This window comes from Vitis vinifera, chromosome 11 (assembly GCF_030704535.1).
Source record: "Vitis vinifera cultivar Pinot Noir 40024 chromosome 11, ASM3070453v1".
Lineage (NCBI taxonomy): Eukaryota > Viridiplantae > Streptophyta > Magnoliopsida > Vitales > Vitaceae > Vitis > Vitis vinifera.
The window spans coordinates 14,287,114-14,300,682 of NC_081815.1; the positions used below are offsets into that span (position 1 = coordinate 14,287,114).

Sequence of the window (13,569 nt, forward strand, 5' to 3'; positions counted from 1 at the left end):
AAGAAATAAGGTTGAATTCAATAGGTATTTCAACAATTCATCAACTTTAATAAGCATAATACAAACTCTAAGTCAAGTAAAAAGACAAAAATTCAATTTCTCCCATTTCATTTTGAGAATTTTTCCTTGATAACCATGAAGAGTATTCAAAATAAATAAATAAATTTAAATTTAAACAAAAAGTAACTAAATTACCATTTATAACCTAGCATTATAAACAATACTTCCAAACAATATTTCCTTCCTCAACTCCCTCCCAACCATGCTAAACATTGCCCTCAATGTTTGAAGAGCAATTGAAAATAAAGGGTGGAAGTGGTACCTCTTGAGTGGAATAGAGTCTGAATTGTATAGGAGAAACCAAATGATTCAAAAAACAAAAAAATAAAAATAAAAAATGAGTAGAGGAAATAAATAAAAATGTGCCAAGTATACTAAAAAATGATGGATATTTATTACTTTAAGAAAGTACAATATGAAATATGCATAAGTAATACATCCAATCCCAGTATATAAAACATAAAAAACATGGGATTAACAATTCTACTATAATAAGTAAATACAAAAAGTAGATAGATGATCAGGTAGTGGTGGGAGGATCATGTGGAGATGATGGCTCTACTGTGGTCTCCTGAGTGCTCTGGATAGGAGTCTCGACCTCTACTGTAGTAGTCTCCTCATGAGGCATAGTCTGCTCTACTGGAGTAGCCTCCTCAGATGGAATAGCCTGCTCAGCTGGAGTAGCCTCCTCAGATGGAATAGCTTGTTCAGTTGGTGGCAGAATACCCAAATGTTGTTGTATTTGACTAAGGATGGCAGTATGCTGGGTTTGCATGGCAATAAGCAGATCCTGATGTGCACGTATGACTACCATCTGCTGGAATAGAGCACCTTGAGTGGTGCTCAATGTCTGCAATGTATGACATAGGCCTCTAAACTTTGAAGTGGATATGGTGATAGAGGACTCAGATGGAAGAGGTGCTGATGTAGTTGGTACAACTGGTGGAGCTTTAGAAGTGGTAGGAGGAGCAGAAGATGTAGCCTTAGGCATGGGCACTATAGAAGGTGCTGCAAGGGTAGGTGGTATGATCTCTGTAGGTATCTCAGCCTGCTGTGCCTGTGGTGGCTGCTCGTCTTGTGATGGCTCTGGAGGTGTTGGCATATCTGGGGCTCCTGGAGGTGCAACATAGGCTGTTAAATGATTTCATTTGTTGAGAGTGAATAGCTTTCGAAAAATTCAGCGGTGCTCATGCTGAGGCTCAAAAGGATAGCCCAAATGCTCTAATATATGATAGAGCAGCCTGGGAAAAAGTAATGAAATGGCATCTGCTCTCTAGAGCTTTTTCCTGTGGACCTTCTCTTCAAAGTGGAGAAGAGAGGTCATAATCAAATGATGAGGGCCAAAGTAGAAACCCTCTGATATCCAGAATAAAGCCTCCAATATAGCTCATCTCCTCTGCACCATATGCTGAAGTGGAAATATGTTAGAGCGCAACACCACATCTACAAGGAGCATCCCAGGTGGAAGCTCCTTCCTAAGAAGAAATGAGCGTGTAGAGGTCCCCCTGGACAATATACGGACCATGTCCCTCTAAGAAAAATGGGACCACTCTCTGAAATCTGCTGGACTCAAAGGCTCATATGGAATATATAGGGCCTCTACAATGTGTCTAGCTCCAAGGATACCATGGCGTCCATCAATAGTGAAGTAGATAACATTAGGATTCCGGACGTTACGAGTAGTCATAGACTGATAGAAGTCTAATGCTACTCTGGAATAGAAGAAGTCCCTAGGATTCATCAGGTGCTCCAAATGGTATCTCTGCAGTAGGTGGAATGAATCTCTAAGCTCCGGCTGTTGTCTGAAAGTCTCCATATCAAAACATAGCTCGGAGTGGAATGGTGATGCGACTCATGGTAGCTTAGCTTTAAAGGCGTATCAACAAAATTTATACCTTAAATACTATTACTAAAGTAGCCAAGCTACTATAGCATAGTGGTTCTAGGATCGTTCACTAGGAAGGGTTTTCGTAAGCACTAGTGATATTCAAATTAGGAAAATAGGTGATTTTCTTATGGATGTTAGCTTTAAAAGAAGATGTAAATGTTTTAGAAAGATTTAAACTAATCTAAGCTAACATTAAAGACTAAAATGAAAGGGTGTAAAAACAAGTTTCTCAAAGATAGGATAGCTATGCTCTGGCTCTTATGCAAATTGGAAATCTCAGGATAGGCTCCTCGCGTTGGGGTTGCAACTATGGTGATGCTTGCTTCCCGAACCGGTATGGATTTAGCAAATCAAGTTTTAATCCTTTAAAATGGCAAAACAGATGGTAGTGAATTTCATCAATGGTTATTCACCTTAGACTTCCTTTGAATGGCTCGTAAGAGATAACTAATGGTCTAAAGCCAAAAGCTTACCAAATATTGGCAACTCAAAGTCATTCCAGGTGATAAACTCACATTTCAATGGCCATTGAAATTGGTTCTAATGGATTAATACAAAACTTGGAATTGAAAACCTCACCTTCCAATAGCTCGTAGGAGATAACTAATGGATAGAAATCCAAAAGCTTATCAAGTATTGGCCGTTGGAAGTTGTCCAAAGGAAATAAAAACCAAACTTTGCATTAATGAACCTTTAATGAAAAACGACTACCTTACCTTCTAGGTGCGAGAAATTTCCATGGGATTGCATCCAAGCCATCACATAACATCCATACTTTGAGAAACTAAAAGTTTTAGCCAATCATCCTCTGAGGAAAAGCCCTCAGAGGCTGTTTGGCTACTAAGAAAATAGAAATGGGGAGGAACAGGAGAAGAGAGAAAAACAGAGCAAGGCTCTGTATAGTCTATATATTTATATATTTATATCTCCATCCGTCTCTCCCTATTTTACAATGGATGCACGGGAATATATATAGAGAAGTTTTTCCAACCTTCCTAGCTAAGAAATCTTATGATTGGTGGATTACAAGGAGAAGAATGGAAATTTATACAAAAATATCTAAAAGAAAAGATCTAAAGTGGAGTCGGCGGAACAAAGGAAAATTCACACCACGCATGGGCTGTACGAATTTGGAAGGTGTTGTGTGAGTGTTGTGCGAGTTTCGCACAAGCTTCGCACAAGCTGAAGGTGTTGTGCGAGTTTCAAGGTGTTGTGCGAATTTCGCACAAGCCTGGAGCAGTTGTCTTCCAAAGGCCATATCTTCCTCATTTCAGCTCCAAATCATACACGGTTTGAAGTGTTGGATTCTTGACTTCCTGAGCTTTGAAATGGTATATAGAATGTAGAAAATGGACTTCGGAAAGTGCTCCAAAAGTGCGAAGGAAGACTGCAGCTGCTGTCCTCTATTTTCTTCACTTTGCTTGTTTTTCCTCTTTGCTTCCCTCCTTTGCTTGGCTTGTCTTAATGATCCAAAAAGCTGTCAAAACACTAAAACTAGCCATACATATGATTAGAAGTCATTGCTAGGTCCTTAACATGCCAATTGGGATAAAGATGGAGAACTACTACACAAAAGTGCTTAAAACATAATGAATTAAAGGCGCAAAATGGCACTTTTTGGGTAGTAATCAAATGGTTTGGCTTTGCAATCCAAATTTCCCTCAATAGGTGGTTGTGTAACCATAGGTCGCCTGATAATTGCTTCTAGAGTCATCCCAGAAGGAAATTGAGACTCTGTAGCAGGCGGCTGAGGCTGTGGAGGTGTAGATGACTCTCCTAGGCCTGAAACTTTGGCTTTCTTTGCAGGAGGGCGACGAACTGATCTCTTAGGGCATGAAGTGCTTGCCACAGGTGTAGTGGGCGGTCTCCTCATCTCATACCTGCGCTGAGGAGGGTTATATGGCACTCCACTCTCAAAAAGTGGAATGGCAAGGGCCTGTGGGGCCTCAGATGTGGAATCCTGCATAGGTTAAGCTCTTGGCCTTGGATTGCGAGTTGATGGAGGCGCGGCATGGGCTCCTCTTGTCTTGGCCATGGCTGAAATGGAGAGGAATTGCTTGGCTTGTGTTCCACAGGGTGTGTGTTGGGTGTGCGGAGGTGCTTCATCTTCAGACGCATGACCTCAGGGCTTCCAATCGAGGAGATGCTCTAGAATTTGGGGCTTCGCAACTTGATAGGGCCTTTTCACAACTTGGAATGGTTGTGCGGAATGAAAATGGAAGAAATTAGGGGTTTAAATATGGCTTTAAACGATGGTTGGAATTTTCACAAGTTCCCTGGAATTCGCGAGTTGATTCACAAGTTGCCCTATTTCACAACTTGATTCGCAAGTTGATTCGCAGGTTGTGCAAATGAAAAATGAACTTGCGAAATGGCACACGTATGCCTAGAGATGCTTTTGCAAGCTGCGAACATTTTCGCAAGTTGAATAGTGGACTTGCAAATTTGAGCTTTGAGGATTTCGCAAGTTGGAATTTCAACTTGCGAAATTTTGGCCCCCATTTTCGCAAGTTGAAATATTGCTCTGTTTTTTAGGCTTTTTCTCCTTCTTTGGTTCTTTAAAGCTTTCCTCCAATTCCTTTGAAGTTCCTCCTAATTTTGATCATCCAAAAAGTCTAAGTTAGATCAAAATAAAATAAATTAAAGCTAGAATTAAAATTAAAACAAATAATAAAGCTTTTAAATCAACAAAATTGAAACAAAAAACATGGACTTTGGTTAGTCTTCAGAAAGACTAAGTCCATCTACCCCTTTTGGTTAAGATTGTTGTGGCTTAAGGAGACTGACTTCCTCCTTGTCTTGATTGAAAGGCTCCATGATGGCTTGAGACGGTGGCCATTGACTTTGAAAGTGTTTGTGCTATTGGAATTGAGTAGTTCCACTACTCCATTGGAATAAACTTGGTGAATAATGAAAGGGCCTATCCACCTTGATTTTAGCTTTCCTGGAAAGATGTGGAGCCTAGAGTCATAAAGTAAGACTCTTTGTCCCTTTTGAAATTCTTTGTTGGAGATTAACTGATCATGCCACCTCTTCATCCTCTGTTTTGCAATTTTGGAATTGATGTAGGCATCATTTCTCAATTCCTCCATCTCATTAAGGTCTAAGCACCTCTTCATCCCGGCTCTGTTCAAGTCCATGTTTACCTTCTTAATTACCCACCAAGCCTTGTATTCAACTTCCACAGGAAGATGACATGCTTTGCCATAGACTAGGCGATAAGGAGACATGCTAAGAATAGTCTTATAAGTTGTTCTATATGCCCATAGTGAATCATGGAGCTTAACAGACCAATCTCTTCTGCTCGTGTTCACCACCTTCATCAATATATTCTTGATTTCCCTGTTTGCTAACTCAACTTGCCCAGAAGTCTGAGGGTGGTAAGGTGTAGCTACCTTGTGCTTCACCCCATACTTGGCTAAGAGAGTTTCAAAAGGCTTGTTGCAAAAATGAGTACCTCCATCACTGATTATGGCCTTGGGTACCCCAAATCTAGAGAAGATGTTCTCTTTGAGAAACTTGAGAACAGCTCTGTGGTCATTGTGTTTACACTGGATTGCCTCAACCCATTTAGGAACATAGTCTGTCCCCACCAAAATGTAAGAGTTACCAAAAGACATAGGGAAAGGTCCCATGAAGTCAATGCCCTAAACATCGAAAAGATCAACTATTAAAATGGGGTCATAGGCATTTGGTTACTACGTGTTAACTTCCCAAGCCTTTGGCATATATCACAGCTCCTACACATGGTGTGAGCATCTTTGAAAAGTGATGGCCAACTGAAACCTGATTACAACACCTTCATGGCTGTTTTTTGAGAGACAAAGTGGCCTCCACATGCGCTTTCATGGCAATGACTGAGGATCCCCTGTTGCTCTTGTTCAGGGACACACTTCCTTATTATTTGATCTGCACAATACTTGAAAAGAAAAGGTTCTTCTCAATAGTAGGCATGAGATTTTGCAAAGAAGTGCTTCCTATCTTGTGCTTTCCACTCACTTGGAACTTCACCAATAACTAGATAGTTAGCAATATGAGCATACCAAGGAGCATCTTCTAACAACATGAGTGACTCCTCTGGAAAATCATCATTAATAGGCAAACCATGGGAATTATGCGCTATAGCCAGTCTTGAAAGGTGGTCAGTTACCACATTCTCCACTCCTTTCTTGTCTTTGATGTGGAGAATGAACTCTTGTAGTAAGAGAATCCATCTAATCAGCCTTGCTTTTGCATCTTGCTTTGTTAATAAGTACTTCAAAGCTGAGTGGTCAGTGAAAACCACAATGAAAGACCCTACCAAATAAGCACTAAAATTGTCCAATGCAAAAACTACAACTAACAATTCTTTCTTTGTGGTTGTGTAGTTTCTTTGCGCTTTGTTCAATGTTTTGCTTGCATAGTAGATCACATAGGGTTTTCCATCCTCTCTTTGACCAAGAACAACTCCTCTAGCAAAGTCACTGGCATCACACATCACTTCAAAAGGTAGTTGCCAGTTAGGAGCCCTCACTATTGGAGCGGTTGTCAAGAACTGCTTCAGTTGCTCAAAACTCTTTTGACATCTCTCATCCCATACAAATTTAGCATCCTTCACCAATAGTTCACAAAGAGGCTTTGAAAGTTTAGAGAAATCTTTAATAAACCTCTTGTAGAACCCAACATGGCCAAGAAATTGCCTTACTCCTTTTATAGGTGTTGGGAATGGCAATTTGACAATAAGTTCCACATTTGCTTTATCAACTTCAATGCCTTTCTTGGAGATGATGTGGCCAAGGACAATTCCTTGATGTACCATAAAATGGCATTTCTCCCAGTTAAGCACTAAGTCCTTTTCAATGCATCGGTTCAGAACAGCTTCCAAGTTGACTAAGAATTCCTCAAATGCACTTCCATATATCATCCATAAAAACTTCCATAATATGCTCCACCATATCATTGAAAATGCTTAACATACATCGTTGGAATGTTGTAGGTGCATTGCATAAACCAAAAGGCATTCTTTGTAGGCATATGTTCCAAATGGACATGTGAAAGTGGTCTTCTTTTGGTCTTCAACATCAATTTCTATTTGAAAATACCTGGAGTAGCCATCCAAGAAACAATAGAAAGGATGGCCTGAGACTCTCTCCAACACTTGATCAATAAATGACAATGGAAAATGATTCTTCCTTGTCACATCATTCAATTTTCTATAATCAATACACACCCTCCAACCTAAAAGGAGGAGTGTAGCAACTTCTTCTCCCTTATCATTTTGCACCACTATGATCCCTGATTTCTTTGGCACTACTTGAGTAGGACTCACCCATGGGCTATCTGATATGGGGTAGATAATACTGGCATGAAGTAGCTTAAGAACCTCAGCTCACATCCCCAATTGCATATAAGGATTCAATCTTCTTTGAGGTTGACGAACTAGCTTAGCTTCTTCTTCCATGTATATATGATGTGTACAGACTAAAGGGTTGATACCTTTCAAGTCAAATATTTGCCATCCTATTGCTTTCTTACATCTCCTGAGAACTTCAAGTAAACACTCCTCCTGAGGAGTGGTAAGAGATGAAGATATAACAACAGGGTACTTCTTATTCTCTTCTAGGTACGCATACTTCTACTCCGTGGGTAGTGGCTTCAGAATAAGCTTTGGGGCCTCCTCTTTAATTGCTTCTTGTGTCTCCTCCTCATTGAACAAAGGTAGAATTTCTTCTATCCTCCTCCAATGTGGTAGAGTAGCAAGCAAATCTGAGGGTTCAGGTAACCCTTCATCAAGATCCCCAAGACTTTCATTCAACTCCTCTTGTATTTTCTAATTACAATGCTCTTCCACTAAAGTGTCAATGATGCACACCTCTTCTGGACCTTCTTCTTCTTCTGGATTGATTGGCTTCTTACACATATAGAAGATATTGAGCTCCAATGTCATGTTGCCAAACGTAAGTTGCATGAGTCCATTCCTACAATTGATGATTGAATTTGATGTAGCTAGAAATGGTCTTCCAAGTATGATAGGAACATAATTAGTTCCTTTGACAATTGGGTCCGTATCAAGAACAACAAAATCCACTGGATAGTAGAAATTGTCAACTTGAACTAAGACATCTTCAATCAGCCCTCTTGGAATTTTCACTGATCTATCTACTAGAGATAGAGTGATTGATGTTGGCTTCAATTCACCAAGTCCCAATTGCTTGTAGACAGAGTATGGTAGCAAATTCACACTTGCCCCCAAGTCCAACAAAGCTTTCTCCACTAACTTCCCTCCAATCATCACTGAGATGGTAGGGCAGCCCGGATCTTTGTACTTCATTGGAGACTTGCACTGTATGATGGCACTTACTTGCTCAATCAAGAAGGTGTTCTTATTCACATTCAACCCTCTTTTGATAGTGCACAAGTCCTTCAGGAATTTTGCATAAGTTGGCACTTGTTTGATCATGTCTAGCAATGGGATGTTGACCTTCACTTGCCTCAACACTTCAAGAATTTTTTATGCATTGCTGATTCCCTTTTTCCTATGCAAAGCTTAAGGAAAAGGTGGAGGCATGTGTTTCTTCATCACATCTTCATTGATAACTATCTTCTCTGGATCTTCATTCACTGTTGAATCATGGTCCTCTTTCCTTCCACTGCTCCCTTTCTTCTTTCCTTTGATTTCCTCCCTCTTCTTTGTCTCTTTTTCACTCTCTGTTTCATCATGTGGCTTGGGTGTTGGCAGCTCAACCTCTTTACCACTCCTCAGAGTGATCATGGCTTTGACGTCTCTCACCTATGAAGATTCTCCCTCATGAGCCTCCACTTCATGGATACCCTTGGGGTTTTGGTAAGGTTGAGAAGGAAACCTTCCCTTCTCTTGCACCGTCTTAAGGTTGGTGAGCCTTGAGATTGAGTATTGGAGATTATCTATCTTCTGAGATAGATCATTTTGCATTCCATCCATCATTTTATTCAACGTATTCTCTACACTGTCGATTCTTTGATTGAGTTGAGCATTGATGGATTTCTGGTCTCCAAAAAAATCTCCCACGACCTTGCTTAGATTCACTATTGCTTGCTCAAGATTTGAAGCTTGTTAAGATGCTTGGCCTGGTTGCGTGTACTGAAGTGCTCTTGGTTTCCAGGAGAAATTTGGATGGTTCCTCCGATTTGAATTGTAGGTATTTCCATATGAAGCATTTTTATTGGGCTTGAATTGTCCAATAACATTTGCTTAATCTCTAAACATTTGTCTAACAGCTAGAATTATAGGACACTCCTCCACCAAGTGCTCATAAGATTGACAAATGGAACAGGGCATAACTTGCACTTCACGTATATTTTTTAGTTCTAGCTCCTCCAATCATCTTGTCATAGCTACAACTTTTTCTTTCATGTCAATATCTTCGTTCAAGGTAAACATCCCAGCCTTAGCATTAAGAGCATTTGGTTGAGACTTCATTCTTCCCACTTCTCCCCTGTTCGGTTCATCCCATGCTCTTGAAACTTTAGCAACATAATTCAAGAAATCCATGGCTTCCTCCAAATTCTTACTCATGAAATCTCCTCCACACATAGTCTCTAGGAGTTGCTTCATTGAGGAAGACATACCGTCACAAAAGTAGTTCACCAATAGCCATGTACAAAGGCATGGTGAGGACAAGCACTGATAGCTTCCATGTATCTCTCCCAACACTCATAGAATTTCTCATTCTCCTTAGTTGAGAAATTTGAAATTTGCCTTTTCAAGCCATTGGTCCTATGAGTAGGGAAAAATTTCTTGAGAAATTCAGCTTGCGAATCAGTCCAAGTTTGGATACTCCTTGGCCTTAAAGAATTAAGCCAAATCTTAGCCTTATCCTTCAGAGTGAAAGGAAATAGCTTTAGCCTCATCAAGTCGATTGAAGCTCCTCCCTCTTGGAATTTATTACAAACGTCTTCAAATTCTTCGATATGCACGTAGGGATTCTCACTTTCCATCCCATGGAAAGTAGGTAGAAGTGGCACAATATGCGGTCTGATTACTAGCTGCTCTATAGGAGGCACTATGCATGATGTTGCACTCATACGAGGTAGATGCATGCGGTCCCTCATTGATCTGAATGCATTGGGATTGTCCTACTCCCCATGGTGACTATGCTGATCTTTAGGTGTAGCTTCCATGTTGTTCAAGCACAATTCCAACTCTGTTTCGTGAGGTGTTTCAATTTTCACAAGTCTTCCTCCACTGTCTCATATCCAATATGTCATACACAACTAGTAACAATTGCAACAAAAACAAAGAAAACAAAAGAAAACAATACTACAAAAAAAAACTAAGATTAACTAAAAACTAAATTAAAAGATGGGCTAAAATATGAACAAGTAAAAGAAACAATTAAAAAGAGTTAGTAAAAGAAAAGAAAAGTCACTAAACTTGTGATGAAGATCACAAGTGCTTTGGAAAAGGTTATATCACTGTAAAGTTGGCACCATCCTCGGCAACGGCGCCATTTGATTCGTGCCCAGATGGTGTATGCCTTGTTGATTGGTGTTCAATCAACTGGTGTGCTTTGATTTCAGTCCTCGGACGGGGGTAATCAACAAAATTTATAAACCTATTTCACCATATACTAGGGTAGCATTAGCTAGCATAGCATAGTGGCTCTAGGATCGTCCACAGGGATGGGTTTTCAAATTACAACTGATATTAGCTCAAAAACTGAATTGGTGTTTTTTCTTTTCAAGGTTAGCTTTAAAAGAAAACATAAATATGTGTGAAAAGGTTGGTTTTAAGTGAAACCAAAAAATAAAGTAACTAAAATTACTTACAAAGAAAAGTGCTTCTTAGAGTTTTAGATCACTAGGCTGAGGTTCCTTATACAAAAAGGGAGATTCCAATCACTTGGATCTTTTCCTCACATTGGGGATTTAACATATGGTTATTTCCCGAACCGGTGTGGTACAGATGCTTCCCCTTAATGGTTTCAAACACTAAATCCCTGTCACAGAATCATCTTGCAATGGTTCATACCTCTCACCTGGTATTGGCCATTCAATGTGATTCTTAACCTTGGATTACCCGTCAAAAGCTCACAAGAGATAACTAATGGATGTCTCCCGGGAGTCCAAAAGCTTACCAAGTGTTGGCTATTTGATTACTACCAAAAAGTGCTATTTTGTAGACCTAATTATAATGGTTTTAAGCACCTTTGAGTAGTAATCATATTCATTTAACCCAATTAATTCATTAAGGTCCGTAGTAATTGGTTTTAACCATTTTGTGGCAAGTTTACATGTTTTTATCAGCTTATGAATCAATTCAAGCATGCCAAATGATGGAGGAGCTACTTGGACAAGTTATGGCAAAGCTTTTGGAAGCTCAAATTCATGAAGAACCAAGCTTTGTAGCTCCATAGCCCTTTGCCAAAGTCGTTCAAAGTATGCAAGGAAAGAACAATGGAGAAGAGGAAAACAGAGTGAAGAAAAAAGAGGACAGCAGCTGCAGTCTTCTTTCGCACTTTTGGAGCACTTCCCTAAGTCCATTTTCTACATACTATATACCATTTCAAAGATCAGGAAGTCAAGAATCCAACGCTTCAAACCGTGTACGATTTGGAGCTGAAATGAGGAAGATATGGCCTTCGGAAGCCAACTGCTCCAGGCTTGTGCGAAAATTTCGCACGACACCTTGTGTTGTGCGAAATTCGCACAACACCTTCAAAATTCGCACAGCCCATGCGTGGTGCGAATTTTGCTCTGTTTTTGCCGACTCCACTTTAGATATTTTCTTATGTATTTTTTTATGTAATTTCCTTTCTTATCCTTGTAACTAACCAATCACAAGCTTTTGCTTTTGTAAAGACTATATAAGGGGTGGAAATCACCTCTTGGAAAATAGAGAACATGCGTGTTACGTTTTACACTGAGTGATATACAGAGCTCTCTCGTCTCTCTTTTCTCTCTACTATTTTCTTTTTCTTGGAAGGCAAACAACCTCTGAGGGCTTTTCCTCAGAGGATGATTAGCTAAAACTTTTAGTTTCTCAAAGTATGGATGTTATGTGATGGCTTGGATGCAATCCCATGGAAATTTCTCGCACTTGGAAGGTAAGGTAGTCGTTTTTCATTAATGGTTCATTAATGCAAAGTTTGGTTTTTATTTCCTTTGGACAACTTCCAATGGCCAATACTTGATAAGCTTTTGGATTTCTATCCATTAGTTATCTCCTACGAGCTATTGGAAGGTGAGGTTTTCAATTCCAAGTTTTGCATTAATCCGTTAGAACCAATTTCAATGGCCATTGAAAGGTGAGTTTATCACCTGGAATGACTTTGAGTTGCCAATATTTGGTAAGCTTTTGGCTTTAGACCATTAGTTATCTCTTACGAGCCATTCAAAGGAAGTCTAAGGTGAATAACCATTGATGAAATTCACTACCATCTGTTTTTCCATTTTAAAGGATTAAAACTTGATTTGCTAAATCCATACCGGTTCGGGAAGCAAGCATCACCATAGTTGCAACCCCAACGCGAGGAGCCTATCCTCAGATTTCCAATTTGCATAAGAGCCAGAGCATAGCTATCCTATCTTTGAGAAACTTGTTTTTACACCCTTTCATTTTAGTCTTTAATGTTAGCTTAGATTAGTTTAAATCTTTCTAAAACATTTACATCTTCTTTTAAAGCTAACATCCATAAGAAAATCACTTATTTTCCTAATTTGAATATCACTTGTGTTTGCGAAAACCCTTCCCAGTGAACGATCCTAGAACCACTATGCTATAGTAGCTTGGCTACTTTAGTAATAGTATTCAAGGTATAAATTTTGTTGATACGCCTTTAAAGCTAAGCTACCATGAGTCGAATCACTATTCTAGATAATCCTACCTTTAAACCACTTCCCAGAGGCTCACAAGAGATAAACTAGTGGATCTCAATGGACGGAGTCCACTGGCCTTACCAAGTGTTGGCCCAGGTGATTTTAAGGGAATTTTAAGTTAACTAAAAAGATAAAAACCATTAATGAGTCACACTTTCTCTTAATTAAAAATTGAAACAACGAAACTTCCACTTTTGTATCCGGAACCTTACCTAGCTTTCTTCACTCCAAGAAACAAAAAGCTTAGCCACTCATCCTCTTGGAAAACATCCTCAGAGTTTGATTTGCTAGAAATAAAAATAAAAGAGAAAACAAAATGAGAAGGTAAGGTAGAGCAAAGATCTGTGTATTACTTTTTGAAAAACTATACAAAGTTCATCCCTGAGAAAAACTCCCTTGAGATTTTTTTTTAAAGGAAATTACAATAGATATTATATAAAGAGGCTATTCACCCCTACTGCTAACTTTCCAACCAAGAAAACTTGTCATTGGTGGGTTACAAGGAGAAAATAGGGATTTAGACACAAATATCTGAAGATAAATATCAAATGCAGTCGGTGCGCAATTATCTCAGATTACAGGTGGATTTCGCAAGTTCAAACGCAACTTGCAAAAATTTCGCAAGTTGAAATTGTCCATTTCGCAAGTTGAAATTGTGGTTTCGCAAGATGCAAAATTGTCCTACAACTAATCAGCTCTCTGTCATGTAGCGATTCCTTTCCTCTTCCTATTTCGCAAGTTGCAAAAATTTCGCAAGTTGGATTCCACAACTTGCGAAATTACTG

At 39.4% G+C, this 13,569-nt stretch overlaps 1 protein-coding gene across 1 annotated transcript; it reads right to left on the reverse strand.

Moving 5' to 3' along the window:
- Positions 1-580: 580 nt before the first annotated feature.
- LOC104880738 (uncharacterized) lies at positions 581-1,876 on the reverse strand. Its single transcript, XM_010658381.1, has 2 exons — positions 1,687-1,876; positions 581-1,191 (listed from the first exon to the last, which is right to left on the reverse strand). Exons 1-2 carry the CDS (start codon positions 1,874-1,876, stop codon positions 581-583), a joined length of 801 nt encoding a protein of 266 aa, XP_010656683.1.
- Between the last annotated feature and the right edge of the window lie 11,693 nt (positions 1,877-13,569).

Coding starts and splice junctions, on each gene's coding strand:
- LOC104880738 (XM_010658381.1), bottom strand. CDS start 1,876: ATGGAGACTTTCAGACAACAGCCGGAGCTTAGAGATTCATTCCACCTA. Junction 1,192..1,686: donor CACTATTGATGGACGCCATG/GTATCCTTGGAG, acceptor ATCATTTAACAG/CCTATGTTGCACCTCCAGGA.